Source organism: Neodiprion lecontei, chromosome 4, assembly GCF_021901455.1.
Source record: "Neodiprion lecontei isolate iyNeoLeco1 chromosome 4, iyNeoLeco1.1, whole genome shotgun sequence".
Classification (NCBI taxonomy): domain Eukaryota; kingdom Metazoa; phylum Arthropoda; class Insecta; order Hymenoptera; family Diprionidae; genus Neodiprion; species Neodiprion lecontei.
This window is the reverse complement of record NC_060263.1, coordinates 34252242-34275029: the sequence shown is the minus strand read 5'-3', so window position 1 is coordinate 34275029 and position 22788 is coordinate 34252242. Positions and strand designations below refer to the sequence as shown.

Here is a 22788-nt window from a genome sequence, read left to right as displayed (position 1 = left end):
ACCCCAAATTCGGTAGCTGTCAGTCCGCCAATAAAATTTCTCGACTTCCAGGATAAGCGCTCCGTGATTCCTGGTTCATGTTTACAACAAATTATTTCAATTCGTTTTTCGCGCAACCCCAAATTCGGTAGCTGTCAGTCCGCTAATAAAATTTCTCGACTTCCAGGATAAGCGCTCCGTGGTTCCTGGTTCATGTTTACAATAAATTATTTCAATTCGTTTTTCGCGCAAGACCATATTCAGTAGCTGTCAGTCCACTAATAAAATTTCTCGACTTCCAGAATAAGCGCTCCGGGGTTCCTGGTTCATGTTTACAATAAATTATTTCAATTCCTTTTTCGCGCAAGCCCAAATTCGGTAGCTGTCAGTGCGCTAATAAAAGTCCTATAACTTTACAATCTTCTCATAATCTTTTTGGTAAAATATGTCGATAAAAAAATTATATCAAACCTTACACATTATTTTTGATTTGTTCTCACGTTGAAAATATTTATTAGTATTCGAGGTATAACTCGAGGCGGTTGGCGGTTTTCGTTGGAGGTAGTTAGGGGTGGTTGCGGGTAATCTCGGTGATTCAGGAGGAGGGGGACGAGGATTTGTGCTCGGTGAGTAAAACACTTTTATAATATTTCATTGCAATTGTAATTATATTTCATCTGAAATATTACAAACTTGTCACGTTTACAATAAATTATTTCAATTCATTTTTCGTGCAAGCACATATTTAGTAGCTATGAATAATCTTATACAATTTATTATATTATTAATTAATTAATTAATATTCTTATAATATTTGATGGAAATTGTAATTATATTTCATCTGAAATATTACAAATTTGTCACCTTTACAATAAATTATTTCAATTCATTTTTCGTGCAAGCACAAATTCAGTTGCTACGAATAAGCTTATACAATTTATTATATTATTAATTAATTATTTAATCAATTACTCAATTATATTAATCCTTACACAATATTTTCGATGTGTTCTTATACTGAAAATATTTATTACTATTCAAGGTATAACCTGAGGTGGTTGAAGGTGGTCGGAGGTGGACGAGGAGGAGGACGAGGAGGACGAGGATTTGTGCTGGGTGAGTAAAACACTTTTATAATATTTGATGGCAACTGTAATTACATTTCATCTGAAATATTACAAACTTGTCACGTTTACAATAAATTATTTCAATTCATTTTTCGTGCAAGCACATATTCAGTAGCTATGAATAATCTTGTACAATTTATTATATTATTAATTAATTGATTAATTACATTAATCCCTACACAATATTTTTGATGTATTCCTATACTAAAAATATTCATTACTATTCCAGGTATTAACCCGAGGTGGTCGGAGGTGGACGAGGAGGAGGACGAGCTGGACGAGGAAGAGGACCAGGTGGGCGAGGAGGAGGACGAGGTGGACGAGGAGGAGGCGGGGTGGGTCGTGGGAGAGGACCTCTCCTCTCCTCAGAGGAGGGGAGGGGGTGGGGCAGGGAAGGGGGAGAGGTGGGCGGGCAGGGGGAAGGGCAGGGAAGGGAAGGGAAGGGAAGGGAAGGGAAGGGGAGGGGGCGGGCAGGGGGAAGGGCAGGGAAGGGAAGGGAAGGGAAGGGAAGGGGAGGGGGAGGGAGGGCGGGTGGGGAGGGGGGGGGGAGGGCGGGCGGGGGGCGGGAGGGAGGGAGGGAGGGAGAGGGAAGGGCCGGCCGGGCGGGCGGGTGGGCGACTTGCACTAACATCCGTTGTCCACTCCCTCCCTCCCTCCCGCCCGCCCGCCCTCCCGCCCTCCCGCCCTCCCTCCCTCCCTCCCACCCGCCCTCTCACCCTCCCTCCCACCCGCCCTCCCACCCTCCCTCCCACCCGCCCTCCCTCCCCCTCCCCACCCACCCTCCCTCCCCCTCCCACCCCCTCCCCTTCCCTTCTCCTCCCTTCCCTGCCCTTCCCCCTGCCCGCCCACCTCTCCCCCTTCCCTGCCCCACCCCCTCCCCTCCTCTGAGGAGAGGAGAGGTCCTCTCCCACGACCCACCCCGCCTCCTCCTCGTCCACCTCGTCCTCCTCCTCGCCCACCTGGTCCTCTTCCTCGTCCAGCTCGTCCTCCTCCTCGTCCACCTCCGACCACCTCGGGTTAATACCTGGAATAGTAATGAATATTTTTAGTATAGGAATACATCAAAAATATTGTGTAAGGATTAATGTAATTAATCAATTAATTAATAATATAATAAATTGTACAAGATTATTCATAGCTACTGAATATGTGCTTGCACGAAAAATGAATTGAAATAATTTATTGTAAACGTGACAAGTTTGTAATATTTCAGATGAAATGTAATTACAGTTGCCATCAAATATTATAAAAGTGTTTTACTCACCCAGCACAAATCCTCGTCCTCCTCGTCCTCCTCCTCGTCCACCTCCGACCACCTTCAACCACCTCAGGTTATACCTTGAATAGTAATAAATATTTTCAGTATAAGAACACATCGAAAATATTGTGTAAGGATTAATATAATTGAGTAATTGATTAAATAATTAATTAATAATATAATAAATTGTATAAGCTTATTCGTAGCAACTGAATTTGTGCTTGCACGAAAAATGAATTGAAATAATTTATTGTAAAGGTGACAAGTTTGTAATATTTCAGATGAAATATAATTACAATTGCCATCAAATATTATAAGAATATTAATTAATTAATTAATAATATAATAAATTGTATAAGATTATTCATAGCTACTAAATATGTGCTTGCACGAAAAATGAATTGAAATAATTTATTGTAAACGTGACAAGTTTGTAATATTTCAGATGAAATATAATTACAGTTGCAATGAAATATTATAAAAGTGTTTTACTCACCGAGCACAAATCCTCGTCCCCCTCCTCCTGAATCACCGAGATTACCCGCAACCACCCCTAACTACCTCCAACGAAAACCGCCAACCGCCTCGAGTTATACCTCGAATACTAATAAATATTTTCAACGTGAGAACAAATCAAAAATAATGTGTAAGGTTTGATATAATTTTTTTATCGACATATTTTACCAAAAAGATTATGAGAAGATTGTAAAGTTATAGGACTTTTATTAGCGCACTGACAGCTACCGAATTTGGGCTTGCGCGAAAAAGGAATTGAAATAATTTATTGTAAACATGAACCAGGAACCCCGGAGCGCTTATTCTGGAAGTCGAGAAATTTTATTAGTGGACTGACAGCTACTGAATATGGTCTTGCGCGAAAAACGAATTGAAATAATTTATTGTAAACATGAACCAGGAACCACGGAGCGCTTATCCTGGAAGTCGAGAAATTTTATTAGCGGACTGACAGCTACCGAATTTGGGGTTGCGCGAAAAACGAATTGAAATAATTTGTTGTAAACATGAACCAGGAATCACGGAGCGCTTATCCTGGAAGTCGAGAAATTTTATTGGCGGACTGACAGCTACCGAATTTGGGGTTGCGCGAAAAACGAATTGAAATAATTTGTTGTAAACATGAACCAGGAATCACGGAGCGCTTATCCTGGAAGTCGAGAAATTTTATTGGCGGACTGACAGCTACCGAATTTGGGGTTGCGCGAAAAACGAATTGAAATAATTTGTTGTAAACATGAACCAGGAATCACGGAGCGCTTATCCTGGAAGTCGAGAAATTTTATTGGCGGACTGACAGCTACCGAATTTGGGGTTGCGCGAGAAACGAATTGAAATAATTTGTTGTAAACATGAACCAGGAATCACGGAGCGCTTATCCTGGAAGTCGAGAAATTTTATTGGCGGACTGACAGCTACCGAATTTGGGGTTGCGCGAAAAACGAATTGAAATAATTTGTTGTAAACATGAACCAGGAACCACGGAGCGCTTATCCTGGAAGTCGAGAAATTTTATTGGCGGACTGACAGCTACTGAATTTGGGCTTGCGCGAAAAACGAATTGAAATAATTTATTGTAAACATGAACCAGGAACCACGGAGCACTTATCCTGGAAGTCGAGAAATTTTATTGGCGGACTGACAGCTACCGAATTTGGGCTTGCGCGAAAAACGAATTGAAATAATTTGTTGTAAACATGAACCAGGAACCACGGAGCGCTTATCCTGGAAGTCGAGAAATTTTATTGACGGACTGACAGCTACCGAATTTGGGCTTGCGCGAAAAACGAATTGAAATAATTTATTGTAAACATGAACCAGGAACCACGGAGCGCTTATCCTGGAAGTCGAGTTTCACCGCGTAGCGGACCCGAAGCGCGGGATCCGGGAGGTTGAGAACCCGGTACTCGAAATACGTAGCGGACCCGAAGCGCGGGATCCGGGAGGTTGAGAACCCGGTACTCGAAATTTGCGGAGCGCGACTCTCATCCGTCCGCTCTACTGCGCGGTTGTTTCCAGACTGAGGAATTCGGCTAGCTGATTTTGAATTGGTGACGTCACTTTCTGAACGTCCGACATCCAAACTATGGTTTCGAACTTTGATACTATGTATGATGATGTATGATGTACGATGTATGATGTATGATGTATGAGGTATGATGATATGATATGATGTATAATGATTTTAGCTTTCACATTTCATACAAGAAATACACACTTTATCTCTCCTGCCGATTCCAGACTCAAGCGGCCAGGCCCTTCGATGGTCAGCCGTTGACTGAAGATATATTCTTCAGTGAACGGGTCGGCTAATAACGCTGCCGTTCTGCGACAGTTGGATGATGAAAAATTTCGCTCGTATCTTTCAAATGTGTGTTAAAATACACTCGAAGTGTTAAGAAGCGTCGTTCTTTCTCTCCCTATCACCTTTCTAGGTCTTTAAACCACTACGCAGCGTTAAATACCGTCTCATATACGAAGTATCCATTTCATCTCGTTCAAAATTAGCGCATCCGTGATGTATTACAGTTACTCTGAATTTTTTTCCATCCGAATACTTTTCGAAAAACAATTCTGCTCCTCTACCCAACGCAGATACTTCACTTGCGACCAGCTAAAACAACGTTTCGATTCTATGCCTATGAAAATTCAAGATCGAGAGAGCAAATGAAAAGTTGTTGGAATAATTATGAATACTAATGTTATGGAATACATCGAGCGCGCGTCGAATAGAATCCCATTTCGAAATGAATAATTCTTCTCTTTTCATATCATAGCTAGTCTGGTAATATAGCTAAATAGGATGGTCGGAGGTGTTCGGAAATGGTAGGAGGTGGTCGGCGCTGGCAGAAGGTGATAGGGGGTGGTCGAAAGTGGCCATTGATGGTCGGAGGTGGCAGGGGGAGGTAGGAGGTGTTCGAAAATGGTAGGACATTTCAAAAGTTAAAGTCGACGATGATCCGGTGCATCAATTTTATCGTATATTTGATAAATTATTCCTAAATACATTGAAACATATGTATTTGTAATGAAATATCATGCAATGGGCTGTGTAAACTATAAACTATAATTTCTATCGAATAGCTGCTTTTATGTCAACAGGGCTTTGAGACTCAGTGCAGTTCGTCCTCCTCCTCGTCCACCTCCGACCACCTCCAACAATCGCTAACCACCTCGAACAACCACCGATAACCACCTCGGGTTGTACCTGGAATAGCAATAAATATTTTCAGTATCAGAACATATCAAAAATATTACGTAAGGATTAATATTTAAAAAGTGCTGGAATGAATTCTTTCATGCACTATACCGACGTAATTTTGCGAGAGAAATCGATTGGGCGCAGTCCCAATACGCTGCGATCAACGCATCATAAGTTACAGCCAAAAAACGAAAACCTGTGATTTCGACATTTTTCAGCAGGTGCTTTTTCCTTCGTATTTTCTCTCCTGTTGATCCCACGCTCTTTTCGCTGCGTTTTCTGAGTTCCTGGGGGTCCGGTTAGTCAGGAATGGGTCATTCAGATCCAATCTGAGACCGAAAATTTTCGGCTCCAAAAATGAAGAGAAAGCAAGGCTAACCCCTTTGCATTTTTGGCGAAAATTTTTGCGATTTTGAAAAGTGCTGGAATAAATTCTTTCATGCACTATACCGACGTAATTTTGCGAGAGAAATCGATTGGGCGCAGTCCCAATACGCTGCGATCAACGCATCATAAGTTACAGCCAAAAAACGAAAACCTGTGATTTCGACATTTTTCAGCAGGTGCTTTTTCCTTCGTATTTTCTCTCCTGTTGATCCCACGCTCTTTTCGCTGCGTTTTCTGAGTTCCTGGGGGTCCGGTTAGTCAGGAATGGGTCATTCAGATCCAATCTGAGACCGAAAATTTTCGGCTCCAAAAATGAAGAGAAAGCAAGGCTAACCCCTTTGCATTTTTGGCGAAAATTTTTGCGATTTTGAAAAGTGCTGGAATAAATTCTTTCATGCACTATACCGACGTAATTTTGCGAGAGAAATCGATTGGGCGCAGTCCCAATACGCTGCGATCAACGCATCATAAGTTACAGCCAAAAAACGAAAACCTGTGATTTCGACATTTTTCAGCAGGTGCTTTTTCCTTCGTATTTTCTCTCCTGTTGATCCCACGCTGTTTTCGCTGCGTTTTCTGAGTTCCCGGGGGTCCGATTAGTCAGGAAAGGGTCATACAAATCAATTGTGATTATAATTTTTCGGTCCAAAAAAAGGTAAGCCCCCTTTATCCCTTTGGATTGTTGCTGAAAATTTTTACGATTTTCATAATTGCTGGAATCAATTCTTTGATGCACTACGTCGACTTAATTTTCTAACAGAAATCGATTGCGTATAGTCCAAATATGCCATCAGCTACTTCATCTCGCTCCTTCATTTTCTCTATATTTTCACATTGCCGATTAACAATCCTAGATTTTTAAATTCTTCGAATAAAGATGTGATTGAGTACCATTGACCTTACCACGTGGGTTTCAATGCGCGGCAACTTGCCGTTGCGTCGGTACTCAGTTTTCAAACTATTTGTTTTTTAACAGCTGAACTTATTTGCAACGCTAAGCAAACCATACATAAAGTTTTGAACTTTCTCTTCCAGTTTAATATACCACAACTGGCCGAAATAATTGGCTGTCATTAAGTACTCATGCAATGTACGCATAATAATCACCCGTCGAATTTAGTCCACTTTATCGTTGTTCAAGCAAAATACGTAATGGACAATAGATGATTTACGTTTGAACTAGCATTGTGCATTCAAACTTGACCCTTTGAACATCTAAGTACTAGATACCATGATTGATTCTGAAGCTAAGAAACAGTATGATCATTTCTTGAGTCTCAATGTGTTGTTATTGAAAGCTGGAGGAAGTTCCGGCGATCAACATTTGTTGAAACGTCCACTAGGGTTAGTGACATTAGCTTTTTTAACTGTTTGGTCTGTTGGCGAATGGCATCAAGTGATTGTAAATCTCAAAATCGACGAGGAAATTACCGTTCGTGGAATTGGTGCAATATTTTCTGGATATTTGGCAACAACTAAGGTATACCAATGAGCGATAATTGTGAAATCAGTTGATTACTTCATTCGCATTTATCTAATTTCAAACGTACAGATTAAGAATAATTAAATATTGGGACGAAATCATAAAATAAAATGGGGTAATAGTTTATTGTTAAAACTCAGGCATAAGTAATGTCATTGGTTATTATTTGAAAAATGACCTTGACCTTGTAGTATAAGTGTTGTTTCCAAGATCCGCAACAACATTAGTTATTATTCACCGAGTTGTTGAATATTCTTGCAGGGACTCAGTCTCATTTTCCAGGCTAAGCAGCTCCGCGAGATTTTGCTAAGCTTATCGGTGATGTGGGAGGACCGGTATCAGGTGGAGCAAAATAGAACCGTTATGCTGACCAAGGCGAAGAAGGCCTATCATATGACCATTTTTTATTTCATAACATGCATGTTAATGTCCGCTGTTTTTCATCTAAATCCTTACAAGTAGGTGAAATCTGTACTGGTAATTGTAGATTGTGCAATTGTGATGGTTTTTTGTTTTCAGGGTTCTGTTGGAACAGTATTTTGAATCAAAAACAGTTAATAACGCGTACAATTTCACGACCATTATGCCCGTGAAATATCCCTTCGACATTAATTATGTTGGCAATTACATTCCAGTGATGATCGTCGAACACGCTATAACAGTGTTCTTTTTAATTTACCTAGCATCAACGGATACGTTGTTTTTCCAGCTGCTAACTCACCTGTGTCTTCATTTTAAGGTATTTAAAATCCAGCTACTTGAAAAACCTCACGCAAGCAAACACTTGAGTGAATAACAAAGAGTAAGTAAATGTTGAAACATTTTGCAACTATTTGCAGCTTCTTCAATACGATTTAGAATATATTATTGAACAAACTACGTCGACAGCTGTTTTGGACGAACAAAAATGTAAAGTATCTCTAAGGCTGTCCAAGATTGTCAATCGTCAGAATGAATTGTACTTGTAAGTGTTTTGAATGGATGAGTATTGATTTATCTGAATACGCTGTATATAAGCCTATTTATCCTAGTGTTTGAGAATTAGTACTTATACTATACATTCAATACAGAATATATCGTTCTTATCATCCACATACCTACAGGTTGTGCGAGAGAGTAGAAAAAATATTTCGTCCAATATTCTTCGCATCAATGCTCGTAACGTCTCTCACGATTTGTCTATCTCTTCACCAGATACAACAGGTAGATCAACAGTACATGAAAATCAAAGATTGCATTTTAATCCAAGTGTACTCTCTCATCCATCTAAATTTGAATTAGAGAAAATTCACTGATTTCTAGATATAAGTGAACTACTGCAAAAAAAAAAAAAAAAAACTGCATATCCATTCAAGATTCAGTGACTCCACCATTTTTTTTTTACTGATTATACACTGGTTTTTTCCAGTGGCATTATATCGTACTTATAACTGTTTCATATTTAGAGAGTATGAATTTTTGTAAAGAGTTGCTCAATCAAGGTTTAAATTAACTTTTACCCACACTGAATTGAACTCTTCGATATTTTAGATGTTCGCTGTCGGTCAATTTTTCGAAATATTAGGACAATTGTCACACGGTGTTGTACTCCTGACCGAAAGTGCAATTTATTGTGGGTGCTCAACTATGTTGAGCAACGAGGTGAGTGAGCTCATTACCAGTCACAAAAATGACAGTGCTGTTTGGTATCACTATTCACTTTCATGATTGTTTTCACATATCTGATTTAGAATTTTTCAGACAGCTGAAATAATTCTTGTGTATTATTATACCTAGCCATGATAAACGGAGCGATATAACTAGCTTTAATTTTCATGACAAGACCGAGTTATTAGCAATCGCTGCTTACAACTGTCCGTGGCTATGTTTCGGAAAGCAAATTTGCAATCAGTTGAAATTTCTGATGCTTCGATCCCAAAAAGCATTTCGCTTTACAGCTAATGGATTTTTCAGACTTGATCTGCCTCAGCTAACTACCGTAAGCATACCGATGATATAAAATTGAGTCATATTTATTATTTGATTACGGTCACTAGCTTATCTGATCTCGTGCTACGATCCTTGCAGATTGTTAGTGCTGCAGCTACGTACTTTACTCTTCTAAACACGCTTGTCAAGCAGAAATAAGGTGATGAAACTGGACTGGATTTGTGGGCGACACGAATTGGATTACGAAAAGATTCATTTATTAAAATACGTGTGATGCCTATTGGATATGTGAAACTATTGAACTCACTTATTATTACACTAACCTGACGCGTATAATTTACCGGTTATCACAATATGGGAAATTTCTTTGAGAATTAGCAAGTCGGCATTTTAATCCTAAATGTACACTGAATAAATTTCTATCCGCACGTATTTGAGCGTAATATTTTGTCCTACTTGTGCGATAATTCTTAACTCCTTTATTTTCAATAAACCGCATGATATGCTTGAAGTCAGATCTCCTAGTTGAGGTTGTCGACATCTTCGGATTAGAAAAAGTTGTTTTTAATAATGTTCTCACAAGTTTTACACTTGTCTAGAGTTTATTATCTGCTCATCATCCTCTACAGCATCTCGTACTTTCAGTTACTCATCTTGAACCATCTATTTAGAGTGAAAGCACCGCTTTCAATTTCCGGTGCTGTCGATTTAACGCTGAATAGAATTTGAAATAAAGAAATTTCTTCCTCATCTTGTTGAAAAAGAATTCTTTAATTCTGTTATGCTGCCAAGAATCGTGACCAGCCTTGCGCTTCTTGCCGATTAAAGACCTCTTTCTTCGGCTCCATCGTAGTCGAGGATGCTGACCCAGCACACATTTGGGCAACTCCTTCGGGCTCCAGTGGCCACCGATGCAAGTGGCTCCAGGAGCTCCTTCACTCAAGACATACCCTCGGTCGCAGTCGTACATGATCTGTTTGTTGTTAACAATCTTCTTGACATAAGGCCGTAAGTCGTAGACTCCCATGTTGCCGACCAGCAACACTTTACCGTTCGGTATGAAGCCCGGAAACGGACAAAAAACTTCACGACAGTACGGAATCTCGCCTGTCCAATTTCCGAAGCTGCACTGAACGTAGTGCGAGTCGCCTTTGAGAATGAGCTCGAACCCGTCCTTGCACTTGAAGACGGCCCTCATCCCATGCTCCGTTTTTGGTGCGATTACCATCCCGTTCCGAGGGACTCTTGGCATCTGTTTACACCTGGCCGGTTTGCATCGTGGAATGACTGTCCAGGTACCGTTGTTGCATTCGACCGGTGTTCTGTTTGAGGGGAACTCGTAATTCGTTTGACAGTCGACCACCAACCTCTCACCGTGTTCGACCACTGATACGTTGTTTATCCGATCGTCTGCACGAGTCGCGACTGAAACGTGGCCTTTTTGTATTTTTGGAACGATGCAGGGGGCCAGACAACGCGGTACCGGGTAGCGCCAGTGTCCATCGATTTGGCAAACTGATGAGGCGTTCCCCTCCAGCTTCATGTGCGGATTGCATCGGAATATTATCGTTGCACCTAGTCCCGTACCTATGGAATACCAGAAAGGAAATGTTTCGTCAGCAGCCGGATCTAGAACTCTTGATCGCTTGTCGACCAGCAGAGCTCGACAGTGAAGAACGAACATTCGAGTGACAAAAGAAGGTACATATCTCAAGGGCTCAGAAAATCAGAAGAATTGCTGCGCAAATGACAATCGACCAACAGTTCCAGCTTTACGAATGGCGAAATCAATTTACCTGATTCAATGTTCTCGATCCATCCATTGTACAGCGTTCCTGGATCCCCGCAGTTGATTTCCTCGCAGACTGGCGGTTCGCCTGACCATTTTTTGTCGGCCAAGCACCTTCTGGTGGTGTCCCCAACCACTGCAAATCCGTATCGACATTCGTAGGACACAATAGCATTGAAGGCGCATGAGGTGTAGATGGCCTTTCCGTTACGTGGATTTTGAGGCGGTGGACACTGCACCGAGCTCACCTGGAACCCAACGAATGTTTCTTAACTAATTCCGACCGAACCAGCGCATTGGGCTGAACGTGGCTCTATTCGGTACACGGATACCTACGAATTCTTACCTGAACGCACTGCGGTGACTCTTTTGGTGTCCAGGTGCCGTCCGCTGTGCAGACCTTCTCTTCTTTACCAACCATTTCGAAGTCCTGAGCGCAGTGGTACGACACGCGACAGTTGTAGATGTAGCATTCACCTTCGGAAGAAAAATACGAGGCTGGAAAAACTAGCGCAATCTGCATCGAGTCAGCGCAAAGCTCTCGTCTACCAACCAGCTACAAGCACTAAATCTAATGTACCAGTGGAAACTACCAGCGTGCCATCCGTTGGCGATGTTGGTTGGCGGGCCGCAGTCCTTTGGCTTGCAGGATATATCGGGACCGAACCAGGTGGCCGGGTTCTTGTTTTTGGTCAAGCACTTGGCGATCAGAAAGCCGTCGGTCGCGTATCCATGGTTGCAGAAGTACCGCACAGTGCTATCAAGGTCAAAGGTCGTCTGCTCCGGGAGGGCGTTGTTCCTGGCATTCGTGACCTTCGGTGGTTCGCCGCAAAAGGTGTTGTTGTCCTTTTTACAGGACGGCGTTGAGCCGGTCCACTGGCCGTCCGCCCTGCAGGAACGCACCGAAAGACCGACGGCGAAGTAGCTTGGATCGCAAACGTACTGCACGGTGTCGCCGAAGAATCTACCCGTGACCGTCATCATCGCGTACGAGATTTCTTGGAGCTCGGGACACTCGCGGTCCGGCTTTATGCAGGACATACCGCAAGCACCGTCGCACCTGCACTTCTTCTTCTTGCTCTTGCAGTCCTCGTCGGTCAAGCACTTCCTCAGACACTTCTGGTTGAGACGATCGGCCTGCTCCTCGTCTCGGGGGCACATCGAGGACGGTGAGTTTCGCGGGTTCTTGTATATCCGTCCGTCGTCGTCGACCTCGGGTTTTTGGTAGCCCTCGCTGCTGTCGTCCTCGTCCTCGTCTTCGTCCCGGTCGTCCTCATCGTCGGCCGAAGTCTGCTGGTACTTCGTTGACCCCGAGAGAATAGCGTGGCAGCAGAGGATCAAGAGAAGCAGAGATATTCCACGTGGTTTCATGGCCGAATACCGAGCTTATGCTTTCCGCCCTTTCTCACGAACTCTGATTATGCTGATCTGCACCCACTGCGATCACTTCGCAATCACATACCTTATTCCAGTTGTAATTTCATCCCGCGACGCCCGCGAGCGTCTAGTCATCCAAACTGCTCGCGAGAGTTTGATGGGACGAAACAGCCGCAGGGTCTTTGTGAGTTCATTATGTCGAGTACTTTGTCATTGCAGCATCTCCTCTATGCACGGAGTGGAAATAGTCTCACTCCCCTCCCGCGACAACTCAACGCGGCAACTATGCTCTTTAAAGCAATCTTACACACCGAGGAATGTGTGCTCTCGATACACAGAAGCATACAGATGTCATTGCCACCGGCGCATTTGCCCTGCGCATTGAGGTTGCTCGATACATTTCCAGGTCTCACAGCATCCAGTAGGTGGCAGATGAACGTTCAGTCAATAGTTATGCTGTCGGGCTCACCGACTGGGATCTCGAAATTTCAGAAGAAATTTCCGCGATAGCAGCTATGATTTATAAACCGAAAACCACACTATACTTAATGTACTTTTCTCGACCGTTGTAATGAGCAACTATATAGACCAATAAATGAGATATCGAATTTGTTTAAACAAAGTAACCCTATGTTACTACACACTATTTGTTGCGATAGATATATTTTTGGTAGTGTGAAAAGACATTCGAAATTTTGCCGACAATTCTCTTCACTGTATTGAATTTTAGTCCCACATTTATACCTCGTATCTGAAAATTGTAAGGTACGTTTCAGTTAAATAATAGTAGACTTATGTCTGCGCGTAGGTTTCTTTTTATAACATACTTCACTCGCGATTCCTTATGATTTTTTGACTGAATTATGTCGGGTTCTGCTTTCGATTGATTTTTAAAAGCTTTGATGGCGTTTTGTTGCACCTCATGGTGTCTCTGCAATCGCTTGTACGTTCGTTGCATTTCCGCTAGTTCGTCTTGCATCTTTACAAACTCAATAAGATCGGGCACCTTGAAATAATTGTTATTGGTGGTAACTCAAACAAATTTCATAGTAACTTTTGCCAATAATTACTGAGTAAATACACATTACCGAATTTCAAGTTGTAATATTAGTTCCTTAACGATCGGTCAATTTTTCAAGGATACCTTTGTCGTTTAGAGATCAACTGACGACAAATAATTCAGAACTCGTTTGCTTACCGTATATTCGCCCATTAACTCTGTTATTTGACGAAGTTGATTAGCAGCTTTTTCCGAATCAATGGCCGTCCTGTGTTCTTCGTTGTTGAACTTTTCTATCTGAGCTTGCTTGCGGGCGATTTCTTTCTTGATTGATTTTAACACGGCCATTTGTTCGGCAAGTTTTTGCTTGTGGTTTGACAAGCTCAGGCTGCAGCGTCCTGGAGATACATTTTAGTCTTTGAACCACCGTAATCGCGATAAACAACAACGAGACATCGGTTGGTATGATTGGTAAATACGTGCCTGTGATTTTCTTCATTTGCAGCAGATGGTGATTCTTTCTATCGATCTTTTCCTGGTACTTGTGATTTTCAATCGCGAGTTGTTCAAAATCAATGGGATGCAGAGTTTCTCCCAGTTCTTCCTTTTGGGCTAGCTGATGTTTGGCTTTACTGATTTGCGCTTTGAGTGAGGCACTCTTGAGTCGCAGTTTTTCTATGATGGCATCAGCCGCCCTCAGCCATTCTTCCATGAATCTGAAATTTAAAACCACCATTATACGGAAATATGAATCATTAACTCTCTCACGCACCTGACAAACTTCTCTGCAGGTATTCTTCCTGTCAGTGGATCAACGCCATTCTTAACAACGTTTTCCTCTAGCTCAGCCCTAGCTTCGTTTGTCTCCCTAATCCGTAGATCTACTTCTTCCATTTGAGCCCTAAGATTAGCACGCGTCTTTGCCGCGAGCGTATCCAACTCGCCGAGAGATTTTCGCATTTCCGCAATTTCATTTTCGGCCATTTCAATCCGGTGCGAAATGGAGATTCTGCGGGGACAGAAGGCTCGTAAAATTTTCTCGAACAACGATGATCAATGAAAGCGCGAATGCCTACCGAAACCCTCTCGGCAATATTTGGTTTGTAATTGTCCTGCGACTACCGGTGAAAGTCAAAGTACTTCCACTCATCGATGTTCCACGGCCCAGTTTTTCGCTGGTCAAGCTTAGGGCAGAGGCTATAGGTATCATTTGAGATGCCACTCGTTGTGCATGCTTAGCTGACTCCAAAACCTGAGTCATCACTGCAAAGTGCGAAATTATTGGTGGAGGATTTGGTCGCTGGCACAGGGTTTCAGAAAACATTGCAACTCTCCACCACCTCACCCTGCACACTTTGAGGATCATGCCGCTGAAGGTATCTCTCAAATATTTCATTCTCCAACTGCAAATATCGATTGTGTTGAATGGCCTGCTCCAAAGTGTCTCTCAGTTCGTCGTCAGTCAGATCTGCAAAACGCCCCACACGTTTCAAGACTGGATTGATTTGCGAAAATTCAGCGAAATCGGAACAATTGCGATTCTCTCAACGCAAGGAGAGCAGCTGCACGGTTCGCGGGATGGCGAAGGTTCGCCAAGTTATCGAACCCTGCTCCAAGGGGCGATGAATTTGTGGAGAAAAACAACGAACGTCTGAGAGTAGAGGGTGGAAAGCGAGGGAATAACGACCTCAGAAGCTGCCGCCTCCGCCTTGTTTCTACTGCCCCAACATCTTGGCGCGTATGTCCTTCTTCTCCGCTTCTCCATCTCTGCTCTTTCCACCCTCTGTCACCCCTATTTGTAACACGAACGAGTTTCTGAAGACGACTTCTGCCCGTTATGCGATCCTGTTTCCCTTGTTTTTCTCCCTGGTTTTGGCTGAGCGTTGATGACTATTTGCAGAGTACTCGGAGAAACTGTTCATTTTACTTTAGGGTGTTAGTCAAGAGCTTACTTACCCTCAAAGTGAGGCTCGTCATCCATAAATGTCATTCGAGAACTGACACTGAGAATGCTGCCTCTTCGGAAGGACATTCTCACGGGTTTTGATTGTTGCTTTATTAGATATTAAATTTACTTTCTTTCATCGCTGCATTTTAAAACCGATCGCTGTCCCGGACAGCCCGAATAGATTTAACCTCTACGACGCGACTGCTAAGAAGTGAAGGAATTTTGTGTGGCACTGTCGCTATTTCCGCAGTATCGATCGCGTTGTTTTGTCGATAGATTCATGCAATTCTACAAACTTACCAGCATTCGGAACACGTGAACGGGATTCGGAGAAGTAGTTTCTTGTAGCGGAAATAATGATTGATTAATGAATCGATGAAAATTGGGAATAGGAATTGGGAAAAATTTTCAATCTTCAACGTTTGGTTCAACCGCGTATTCGGTATTTAAATTACACATGGATGTATAGAGTAATAAAATACCTGCCTAAAATTTGAGTAGAAAAAATCCTTTGTATGAGAACAGTTGACACGTTTCACATTTCATGAATATTTGAAGGTCTGGATATCAGAATAGGATAAGTTTGGAGATGAACAAGGAGAGATATTTTGCCTTTTTACGATAATAGTTGAAATGGTGCATTACAGGTGATTTTTAATAAATTTAGGTGCCTCGAAGTAATTTTACGATAAGGCACTATTTTTATGCACACGTAGAGATATCAACATTTTTTTTGCCATCATCGGTCCTTTGAAAGTACTCTTGCAACATATAAGTGAGATTTTATTTCTTCACTCTCGCTCTCGTTTCCATCTGTGGTAGCAATTGTTGTTCGGTGACCTCGATTCCGTTTAAGAACAGCGTGTGGCTCACTCCGGTAGTTCTGTGTCCCGAGCTGAGAGCTCTAATGACAGCCGGTGCGCCTCCAACGGAAAACAACATTTCCGCTCCACCGTCGACAAATTCGTTCTGAAATATAGGAGTGATAATTTGATACGGACGTTGCTTTTTCTCCCAGAATTATTTTACAGAGTTGTCTCACCTCAACGTCAATTTGCTTCCCATTGATCCATACGCTCTGCTTGGCCTTGTCTGTAATATTGGAACATACATTCGACACGAAAAAGCTCAGGAGCGAAAGCAAAGGAAATTCGTTTACCCAGGACGATCCGAAAATGCTGTTCTCCAACCTGCGTCAGCCAAGTTTGAAGAACTTTTGACTGTGACTGTATGAAATTTGCGTAGGTTTTGTTGTTCACCAGCAGAGTATAGGAGTACCTCAAACCTGGAAAGTTTTATCGACTTTGTAACCGCGATTGTCACTCAATACCAATGTTGAATTCGAGCTATCATCATTGACAGACTGCGTACCCGGGAGAGGATCGACGCAGATGACGAACTTCGTGTTTCCCAGAGTGACAACCTCGTCACCCACAAGCCGAAACATCCAGTCCCTGTGAATGAGGGTCTGTCCATCTATTTTGACTACACGACGTCCTGTTGCTGTTCCGTGCTCAAATTCCACCACGTGAATTCCATCACTCAGAGGAACGCTCCATCTCGCCGTTGGCCTGCTGGCAGACATTACTGGGACAAGTTTAACGCGTGAATTAAAGGGGTAAGAATACGTCGGAAGGTTCGGAATAATGTTGCTGACCAAAAAGAACCGCACGGAATTCTCTGTTTTAGTCGAGTTACTGGGAGTAGAGAAAAAGAAAAAAGGGACACATGAAAGTTTTTGATACAATTTACCCATGCCAATTATATTTCTTACCATAAATACGGCAGATTTTACTCTGGACACACCGGTTTTCATCGTTTATAAAGTATATTCTATATTTTACGAAGTATATCTTCCTCAAAAAATCTGATGTGTCCCTTTTTTTCTGCAGTTGTGAGTAAAACTTGCTCTTTTATTCGCTCCCTGTAGGTTGTTTCGTAATCGGTTTCATCCTTTCGAGTATTAATTAGGGTTTGTCTTTGTGAATTTGTGTATAACTGATGAGATTTTGGAGTAAATCATAATTATTAAACAACTGCATGTGTATTTAAACTATGTAAAAACTGAACAGCATTGAGATTGACAGAGTGAGTATCGGCGCGATAATTTTAAAACTTGTGACATTTCAAGAAGTTCAGATTATATTATAATTCTATTACTAGTTCACTGTTTGTAAACAAAGTGGAGTACGTAATTATGCATGTCATTGATGCAGTGCGCAATTGAATAGAAAAGAAAACTGATGCACTGGCGTTAATATCCGTGATATATTTACTCATGAAGTGAAAATCGTTTTGGGGTCAACGATTAAAAATAATATTATTTACAATGTAGGTGTCAAGTTAGAATAATTACCGTGCACAAAATGTTATGCTGTACTTGTTCGTCGTTCAACGCGTGCAACTTTCGTGTGGCTCCTACTGTGTACTGTCTCCCGCGTTTATTGATCTCTTTACCACTGGCGTTTACACGATCAATATACGTATTACAATTGTGTAGAAGCTAAATTCTATGCAGTGTTGATAAAAATAGTTGATTACTCGCCATTTCTTGATCGTAAAGCGTGTTCATTATACGGACTAGGTATCAGGCCGAATAAGCGATTTCTTTCTTCAATATCAAAATATCGATTTTTTCACTTTGGAAAAATTTTGGAAAAAGCTTAATTTCATATACTGCTGAAAAAATAATCCAGATAAACAACTCGTGAATAATGGTGATGGCAGTTTTCAAGGCTTATCATAAGCAGAAGAAAGAGCCTTCACAAATACAATATAGTTTTGATTCGTATTTCAGCACTTTATTCAAGTTCAAAAATATTATGGTTTATCGGAAATTAAAATACGTCTAGGTAAAAAATATGCAGAGTTGTAGTCGGCGTAGATCAACATTTGCCTGAAGTTTTCACAATTCTGGCAGTAATGTGGTTACTGCGGTAAGATATCACTTCATTCTAGCGAATGATAAGTTTGTCGACACACGGTTTAGAGCTGATTGCCGCTTTTGCTAGTTCGCGGCAAAACCAGTACGTTAAATTGTCACTGGGATGGCGGCACCTCACTAGACTATAATATCAAGCTGCATTCAGAAAGGTATAATTAATTTAAACATTAGTTTCGTCATTTGAGTTTATCGACGGCTATTCGCACTGATATATTCAGATTTTCTTGCGAAAAATATTCCATTTATTAAAGAAGTTGACAGAAGAAATATACTTTTTCATTGTACAAAAGTTGGGAGTACAAAATGCTCGCTCCAGAATCGCCTCCTTATTCGGGATTCGTAGGTAACAATTTACCAACGCAAGGACCAAAGCCAATACGATAGTTCTCACCCACGCAGAAACCTAAAAGACATTTAAGAATCGTACAGTTGAAGAATATTTCAGTAAGTTTCCGCGAATTTGAATGAGGTTTCCGAGGGTCTAAACTTCAACAATCGTAAATACCAAGTGAAGCGATCCCCTTTTCTCAAATTCTCATACAACATAGGATCGTAAATATGCGTTCAAAATGAAAGTTTCAAAACGCTCAAGACTTCCCTTCTCGAATATCATTCGAATAACGCTGCTGTAACTTAGTCGATATACCTTTGATTGATACTTCATCACCATCTTGCAAAAACTTTCGGACAGTTCCGTCTTTTAGAGGTACCGGCTTCGTACCTTTCCAACTGAGCTCAAGCATTGATCCGTAAGAGTCGACCGTCTGCGAGAGGAAGGCGGCATTAGACTTGCAAAATACGACATAAAACTATTGGGTTTGTTACCATACCTCGCCACTGATTGTTCCCGATGCCATCAGGTCACCAGGATTCAAATTGCATCCGGTCACGGTATGTTGAGCAAGCTGCTGTTGCGGCGTCCAGTACATGAATTTGTAATTACTCCTGGTCACGGTGGTGGCGACGCCCTGAGGACCTGGAGGACGAGAATTGAGAAGAGAGCATTTTTTGTACACAAAATTCCTCGTAAAACTTTACCTTTGATATCAACTTCCAGTTTGATGTCAAAGTTGCAAGAACCCTCGTGATGTAGGTAGGGAAACGGGTCTGGATTTTGCGGCATGTTTGGAACTTTGAATGGCTCGAGGGCTTCCATTGTAACGACCCATGGAGATATCGTTGTCCCGAGATTCTTGGCTGTGAATGGACCCAGCGGAACGTATTCCCACTTCTGTATGTCTCTGGCTGTTTACAGAAAGCGTGATTTTAGTTTGCGCATCGTTTCCTTGTCGCCCATGCCATTCTCTCTCGATCACCGGCGAATTACCTACCGCTCCAATCGTTCATCGTCACCATTCCGAATATGTGGTCGTAGGCCTTCGCGGCCGGTATACTCTCTCCCAGTCTGGTTGCCGGCCCCCCAACGAAGAAGGCGACTTCCAGTTCGAAGTCCATCAGCCTGCATGGACCGTAAACGGGGGCAGCCCCATCCACCGGAAGTGTCTGACCCCGCGGTCTCCTGATAGGCGTCCCAGAAACAACGACCGAACTTGCTCTTCCGTGATACCCAACCGGAAGATATTTCCTGTACAGAATGACAAATTAGAAATCTTAAGCTTTCGCTGGGCTATTGTCCGATCCAATTAAGGGGGTTTCCTCGTCCGGGACTCACCAATTTGGCATCAAAGCCGACTCTTTTCCACGAAACATCGTCCCCACGTTAGTCGCGTGGTGAATCGACGAGTAGAAGTCTGTGTAGTCACCTATTTTTGCTGGGAGATGCATCACTGCGTCTCTTTGCTGCACGAATACTCTGAGAAAACAGAGAAATGGAGATAGAACTGTGTTGGTTTGATAGTTGAACGCATAGGTCCGGAACAAAGTCTGTGATAAGTCTGCATAATTACAGAGGTGCATGAAGAAATGAATAGTGATCGAATTGTAGTGCTGGCTTCATCTGAATAATTTCAAATAGTTTAAACGCAGGATGAAAATTTCGAACAAAGTCTCTTGGCCAGACAAAAGTTATTCAGTTAACAAATTATCCGTTCAAGCTTCGTCCACAGACTTTCAACCGAATAGGTTTAGCGGATAAATTTTCTGGTCACTTAGAGCGTATTTCCGGTTCCTGCAAGGTATGATTGTCCGCCGAGAGTAGATCCTGCAGTGTGGATCTGGCTTCAGTCCAAGCCGGCCTGCCAAGCGCCATGAAATCATTGAGGGCTTCCTGACGTAACGCATCTTGTTTTCCAGCAAGAATTTTACCCGTAAACAAATGAGCCACCGCCTTGAGGTCCAATATTTCTGAGCCAATCGCGACGCCTATTCTTTTCACGGGCTGCAATGGATAAATATTTTCCGTTCAACGTAGAACTACCGGCAAGATATCCAACGGTGATATCCCGTTGATAAAATAGCCGTTTAGAACCGAGTCGATACGTTAGGCTACTGCTGCAAAGCTGCAAAGCTGCAAGCTCTCGACATGTACCTTCGTATTGATTCGGACACTCGGCTGGTCTCACATGTAGGGCCAACGACAGATGGCAGTAGGCGAATATTGAGCTTGCGAAAATGAAATTGCAATGCCCTGATTTCCGAGAGCATAACGAGGCAGTTCAATGACGCGCAGAAATGGAATCAGCGATTAAATTTCCGTTAAAACAACATCTCTTCGTTAATTCGGTCATGCAGCATAATCACACGGTCATGTTCATTGCCAGTCCACGAGTAGAGTCACCGACTGGTGGGTGAGGATTTGACAAGGTTGCGTAACACATGCGCGCTCGTTCGCGATACCATTTATGAGGCTAACAAGCACTAGCGACTCACGATTCTGCGGTAGCAGCGAGCGACTAACATTAGCTTGGCAACAGCGATTCGCTCCGAGATATTTATTTAGCGACCAGTGGTCTCTGACAATGTACAAATGCTTATTTGGCGGTACTCACGTTAGTCGATGTGGAGAAGACTCCATAGGGGAGATTTTCCAGGGGGAAATCACTGCTCGGCGAGTATTCGATGAAAGATTTCATTTTTTTAACGAGGCTTACCGTGTCGCTCGTCGAACGGCAGATACTTACTGCTGGTGTAACGCGACTGTGGGAAGTTTCGGAGGCTCGTCTTGCCGGTGCTTCTCGAGGTCAACCGGCCGCCTGATAATAACATTACTCAGTGTTTACCATTTCAGGTTTTCCTGCCTTCCTGGTTGCGGTGACATTCCGCATTTGCATCCGGAGGCGCGTTCGCTTGACATTTCACATTTCTAACATTCGATGTACGTCTTTCTTCTATAAAATTTTCAGGCCACTCGCCCATGGGTTGCTTCGTCTCAAACTTGATTTTTGCTTTTACATTGACGTTTCACTTTCATCCCTTGCTTTCATTTTACTTGGTACAAAACACAGAGAGTGACGTCCCTGTTCCATTTCAGCCAGAATTATGGCGATGGATCCAAATCTCTACAGTAATTACACAGATTTGGATTAACATTTGTTTATTAGACATATAGATATACAGCATTGGTAGTGGTAATATCATATCGTATAAAATCATAATGCGTAATGATAGAAACGATAAATAAAAGTACAATGAAAGCATATAACGTATAACATCATCGTGACATGTAGCCAATATTCTCTAGCCGTTCGACTTTTACTTCAAACAAATTATACTCAAGCTATTACAATTCTCGGTTTCTTAGCTACAGGGTATATGGATATATTTATACATCATTGCTACACAATTATTTATGTATGTATAGGTATGTATGTTTTACGCATAATACTCATTATTGGAAGACATGAGACTTTGTTGTTTTCACATTCTTCTCTTATACTTTAATGATACATACAACAGCGGCGTTAACGCTATATTTAACTAAGATTGGCATAAAAACAAAATGATCTGGCGTATAAAATATTCAACAATAATAGTGCACGGGATATTATTCACACCATGTTAACCAATATACGTGTGCGTGATGTATGTATGAACACATGTAAATATACTCAAGAAAATATATTTAAACTATGCTTACGAATTCAGTCGTCGAATCGTACATCACGTGCCAATTCCTTTATCGTTTTAAACTTTAAAGGGTCAATATTTCGAATACCCGATATGTCCACAGCTGGGTAAAATAGTTCAATAGATTTATTTGAAATAAAAAATGAAAAATGCTTTCAAAAACACACTTTAAATGGGTAAATGTAAATGGTTACTTTGAGAACACTTAAAACGTTAAATGCAAAATACCATTCACATTTTAAATACCTATTTTAAGTGAAACCATTTCAAATAATTGCCCAGCAGTGGATATATCGACATTTCAAACATGGGAAAATAAAATAA

The 22788-nt window shown here is 41.9% G+C and overlaps 6 protein-coding genes across 8 annotated transcripts; 1 reads left to right on the top strand and 5 right to left on the bottom strand.

Annotated features, from left to right (window-relative positions):
• The first annotated feature begins 7199 nt into the window (after positions 1–7199).
• LOC124294105 (odorant receptor 47a-like) lies at positions 7200–9578 on the top strand. The gene is made up of 8 exons (XM_046737976.1): positions 7200–7448; positions 7713–7909; positions 7971–8190; positions 8291–8415; positions 8555–8654; positions 8982–9092; positions 9274–9429; positions 9519–9578. Exons 1-8 carry the CDS (start codon positions 7200–7202, stop codon positions 9576–9578), a joined length of 1218 nt encoding a protein of 405 aa, XP_046593932.1.
• Positions 9579–9615: 37 nt separating this feature from the next.
• On the bottom strand, positions 9616–12804 carry LOC107221410 (protein lev-9). The gene is made up of 4 exons (XM_015660393.2): positions 11763–12804; positions 11516–11646; positions 11177–11417; positions 9616–10967 (listed from the first exon to the last, which is right to left on the bottom strand). Exons 1-4 carry the CDS (start codon positions 12538–12540, stop codon positions 10048–10050), a joined length of 2070 nt encoding a protein of 689 aa, XP_015515879.1. The 5' UTR covers positions 12541–12804; the 3' UTR covers positions 9616–10047.
• Positions 12805–12811: 7 nt separating this feature from the next.
• LOC124293907 lies at positions 12812–13910 on the bottom strand. Of its 2 annotated transcripts, none has more exons than XM_046736851.1 (3): positions 13745–13910; positions 13374–13552; positions 12812–13297 (listed from the first exon to the last, which is right to left on the bottom strand). In XM_046736851.1, the coding sequence occupies exons 1-3, from the start codon at positions 13892–13894 to the stop codon at positions 13285–13287; spliced, it is 342 nt and encodes a 113-aa protein (XP_046592807.1). In that variant the 5' UTR covers positions 13895–13910; the 3' UTR covers positions 12812–13284. The 2 variants fall into 2 exon arrangements, with proteins under 2 accessions (XP_046592807.1, XP_046592806.1); XM_046736850.1 differs by having other exon boundaries at positions 12812–13059.
• A 47-nt stretch (positions 13911–13957) lies between these two features.
• LOC107221409 (coiled-coil domain-containing protein 113-like) lies at positions 13958–15721 on the bottom strand. The gene is made up of 6 exons (XM_046737975.1): positions 15503–15721; positions 14892–15014; positions 14623–14809; positions 14319–14555; positions 14030–14262; positions 13958–13962 (listed from the first exon to the last, which is right to left on the bottom strand). The coding sequence occupies exons 1-6, from the start codon at positions 15576–15578 to the stop codon at positions 13958–13960; spliced, it is 861 nt and encodes a 286-aa protein (XP_046593931.1). The 5' UTR covers positions 15579–15721.
• A 401-nt stretch (positions 15722–16122) lies between these two features.
• LOC107221408 (fas apoptotic inhibitory molecule 1) lies at positions 16123–18156 on the bottom strand. The gene is made up of 5 exons (XM_015660391.2): positions 17851–18156; positions 16866–17081; positions 16654–16779; positions 16537–16586; positions 16123–16463 (listed from the first exon to the last, which is right to left on the bottom strand). The coding sequence occupies exons 2-5, from the start codon at positions 17077–17079 to the stop codon at positions 16278–16280; spliced, it is 576 nt and encodes a 191-aa protein (XP_015515877.1). The 5' UTR covers positions 17080–17081; positions 17851–18156; the 3' UTR covers positions 16123–16277.
• A 114-nt stretch (positions 18157–18270) lies between these two features.
• LOC107221416 (fumarylacetoacetase) lies at positions 18271–21544 on the bottom strand. Of its 2 annotated transcripts, XR_006903783.1 has the most exons (9): positions 21387–21544; positions 20547–20776; positions 20111–20251; positions 19770–20023; positions 19477–19683; positions 19269–19414; positions 19085–19202; positions 18711–18841; positions 18271–18573 (listed from the first exon to the last, which is right to left on the bottom strand). XR_006903783.1 is itself a non-coding variant. In XM_015660400.2 (8 exons), the coding sequence occupies exons 1-8, from the start codon at positions 21468–21470 to the stop codon at positions 18765–18767; spliced, it is 1257 nt and encodes a 418-aa protein (XP_015515886.1). In that variant the 5' UTR covers positions 21471–21544; the 3' UTR covers positions 18271–18764. The 2 variants fall into 2 exon arrangements, 1 of the variants encoding a protein (XP_015515886.1); XM_015660400.2 differs by having other exon boundaries at positions 18271–18841.
• Positions 21545–22788: the final 1244 nt, after the last annotated feature.

What these genes read in the sequence shown, in the direction of transcription:
- LOC124294105 (XM_046737976.1), top strand. Translation starts at nt 7,200, where the DNA reads ATGATTGATTCTGAAGCTAAGAAACAGTATGATCATTTCTTGAGTCTC. An exon ending in CGTCAGAATGAATTGTACTT is followed by an intron (nt 8,416 to 8,554) that starts GTAAGTGTTTTG and finishes ACATACCTACAG; the next exon opens with GTTGTGCGAGAGAGTAGAAA. An exon ending in ATCTGCCTCAGCTAACTACC is followed by an intron (nt 9,430 to 9,518) that starts GTAAGCATACCG and finishes CGATCCTTGCAG; the next exon opens with ATTGTTAGTGCTGCAGCTAC.
- LOC107221410 (XM_015660393.2), bottom strand. Translation starts at nt 12,540, where the DNA reads ATGAAACCACGTGGAATATCTCTGCTTCTCTTGATCCTCTGCTGCCAC. An exon ending in AGTCACCGCAGTGCGTTCAG is followed by an intron (nt 11,418 to 11,515) that starts GTAAGAATTCGT and finishes GTTGGGTTCCAG; the next exon opens with GTGAGCTCGGTGCAGTGTCC. An exon ending in GATCGAGAACATTGAATCAG is followed by an intron (nt 10,968 to 11,176) that starts GTAAATTGATTT and finishes GGTATTCCATAG; the next exon opens with GTACGGGACTAGGTGCAACG.
- LOC124293907 (XM_046736850.1), bottom strand. Translation starts at nt 13,894, where the DNA reads ATGGCCGTGTTAAAATCAATCAAGAAAGAAATCGCCCGCAAGCAAGCT. An exon ending in AGTTAATGGGCGAATATACG is followed by an intron (nt 13,553 to 13,744) that starts GTAAGCAAACGA and finishes AATTATTTCAAG; the next exon opens with GTGCCCGATCTTATTGAGTT. An exon ending in CATAAGGAATCGCGAGTGAA is followed by an intron (nt 13,060 to 13,373) that starts GTATGTTATAAA and finishes TATAAATCATAG; the next exon opens with CTGCTATCGCGGAAATTTCT.
- LOC107221409 (XM_046737975.1), bottom strand. Translation starts at nt 15,578, where the DNA reads ATGTCCTTCCGAAGAGGCAGCATTCTCAGTGTCAGTTCTCGAATGACA. An exon ending in TGACGAGCCTCACTTTGAGG is followed by an intron (nt 15,015 to 15,502) that starts GTAAGTAAGCTC and finishes GGCGTTTTGCAG; the next exon opens with ATCTGACTGACGACGAACTG. An exon ending in CCTGCAGAGAAGTTTGTCAG is followed by an intron (nt 14,263 to 14,318) that starts GTGCGTGAGAGA and finishes TTTAAATTTCAG; the next exon opens with ATTCATGGAAGAATGGCTGA.
- LOC107221408 (XM_015660391.2), bottom strand. Translation starts at nt 17,079, where the DNA reads ATGTCTGCCAGCAGGCCAACGGCGAGATGGAGCGTTCCTCTGAGTGAT. An exon ending in CTGCGTCGATCCTCTCCCGG is followed by an intron (nt 16,780 to 16,865) that starts GTACGCAGTCTG and finishes AAAACTTTCCAG; the next exon opens with GTTTGAGGTACTCCTATACT. An exon ending in GCATTTTCGGATCGTCCTGG is followed by an intron (nt 16,587 to 16,653) that starts GTAAACGAATTT and finishes CCAATATTACAG; the next exon opens with ACAAGGCCAAGCAGAGCGTA.
- LOC107221416 (XM_015660400.2), bottom strand. Translation starts at nt 21,470, where the DNA reads ATGAAATCTTTCATCGAATACTCGCCGAGCAGTGATTTCCCCCTGGAA. An exon ending in GAACCGGAAATACGCTCTAA is followed by an intron (nt 20,252 to 20,546) that starts GTGACCAGAAAA and finishes CTGTTTTCTCAG; the next exon opens with AGTATTCGTGCAGCAAAGAG. An exon ending in CGGGAACAATCAGTGGCGAG is followed by an intron (nt 19,203 to 19,268) that starts GTATGGTAACAA and finishes TTCCTCTCGCAG; the next exon opens with ACGGTCGACTCTTACGGATC.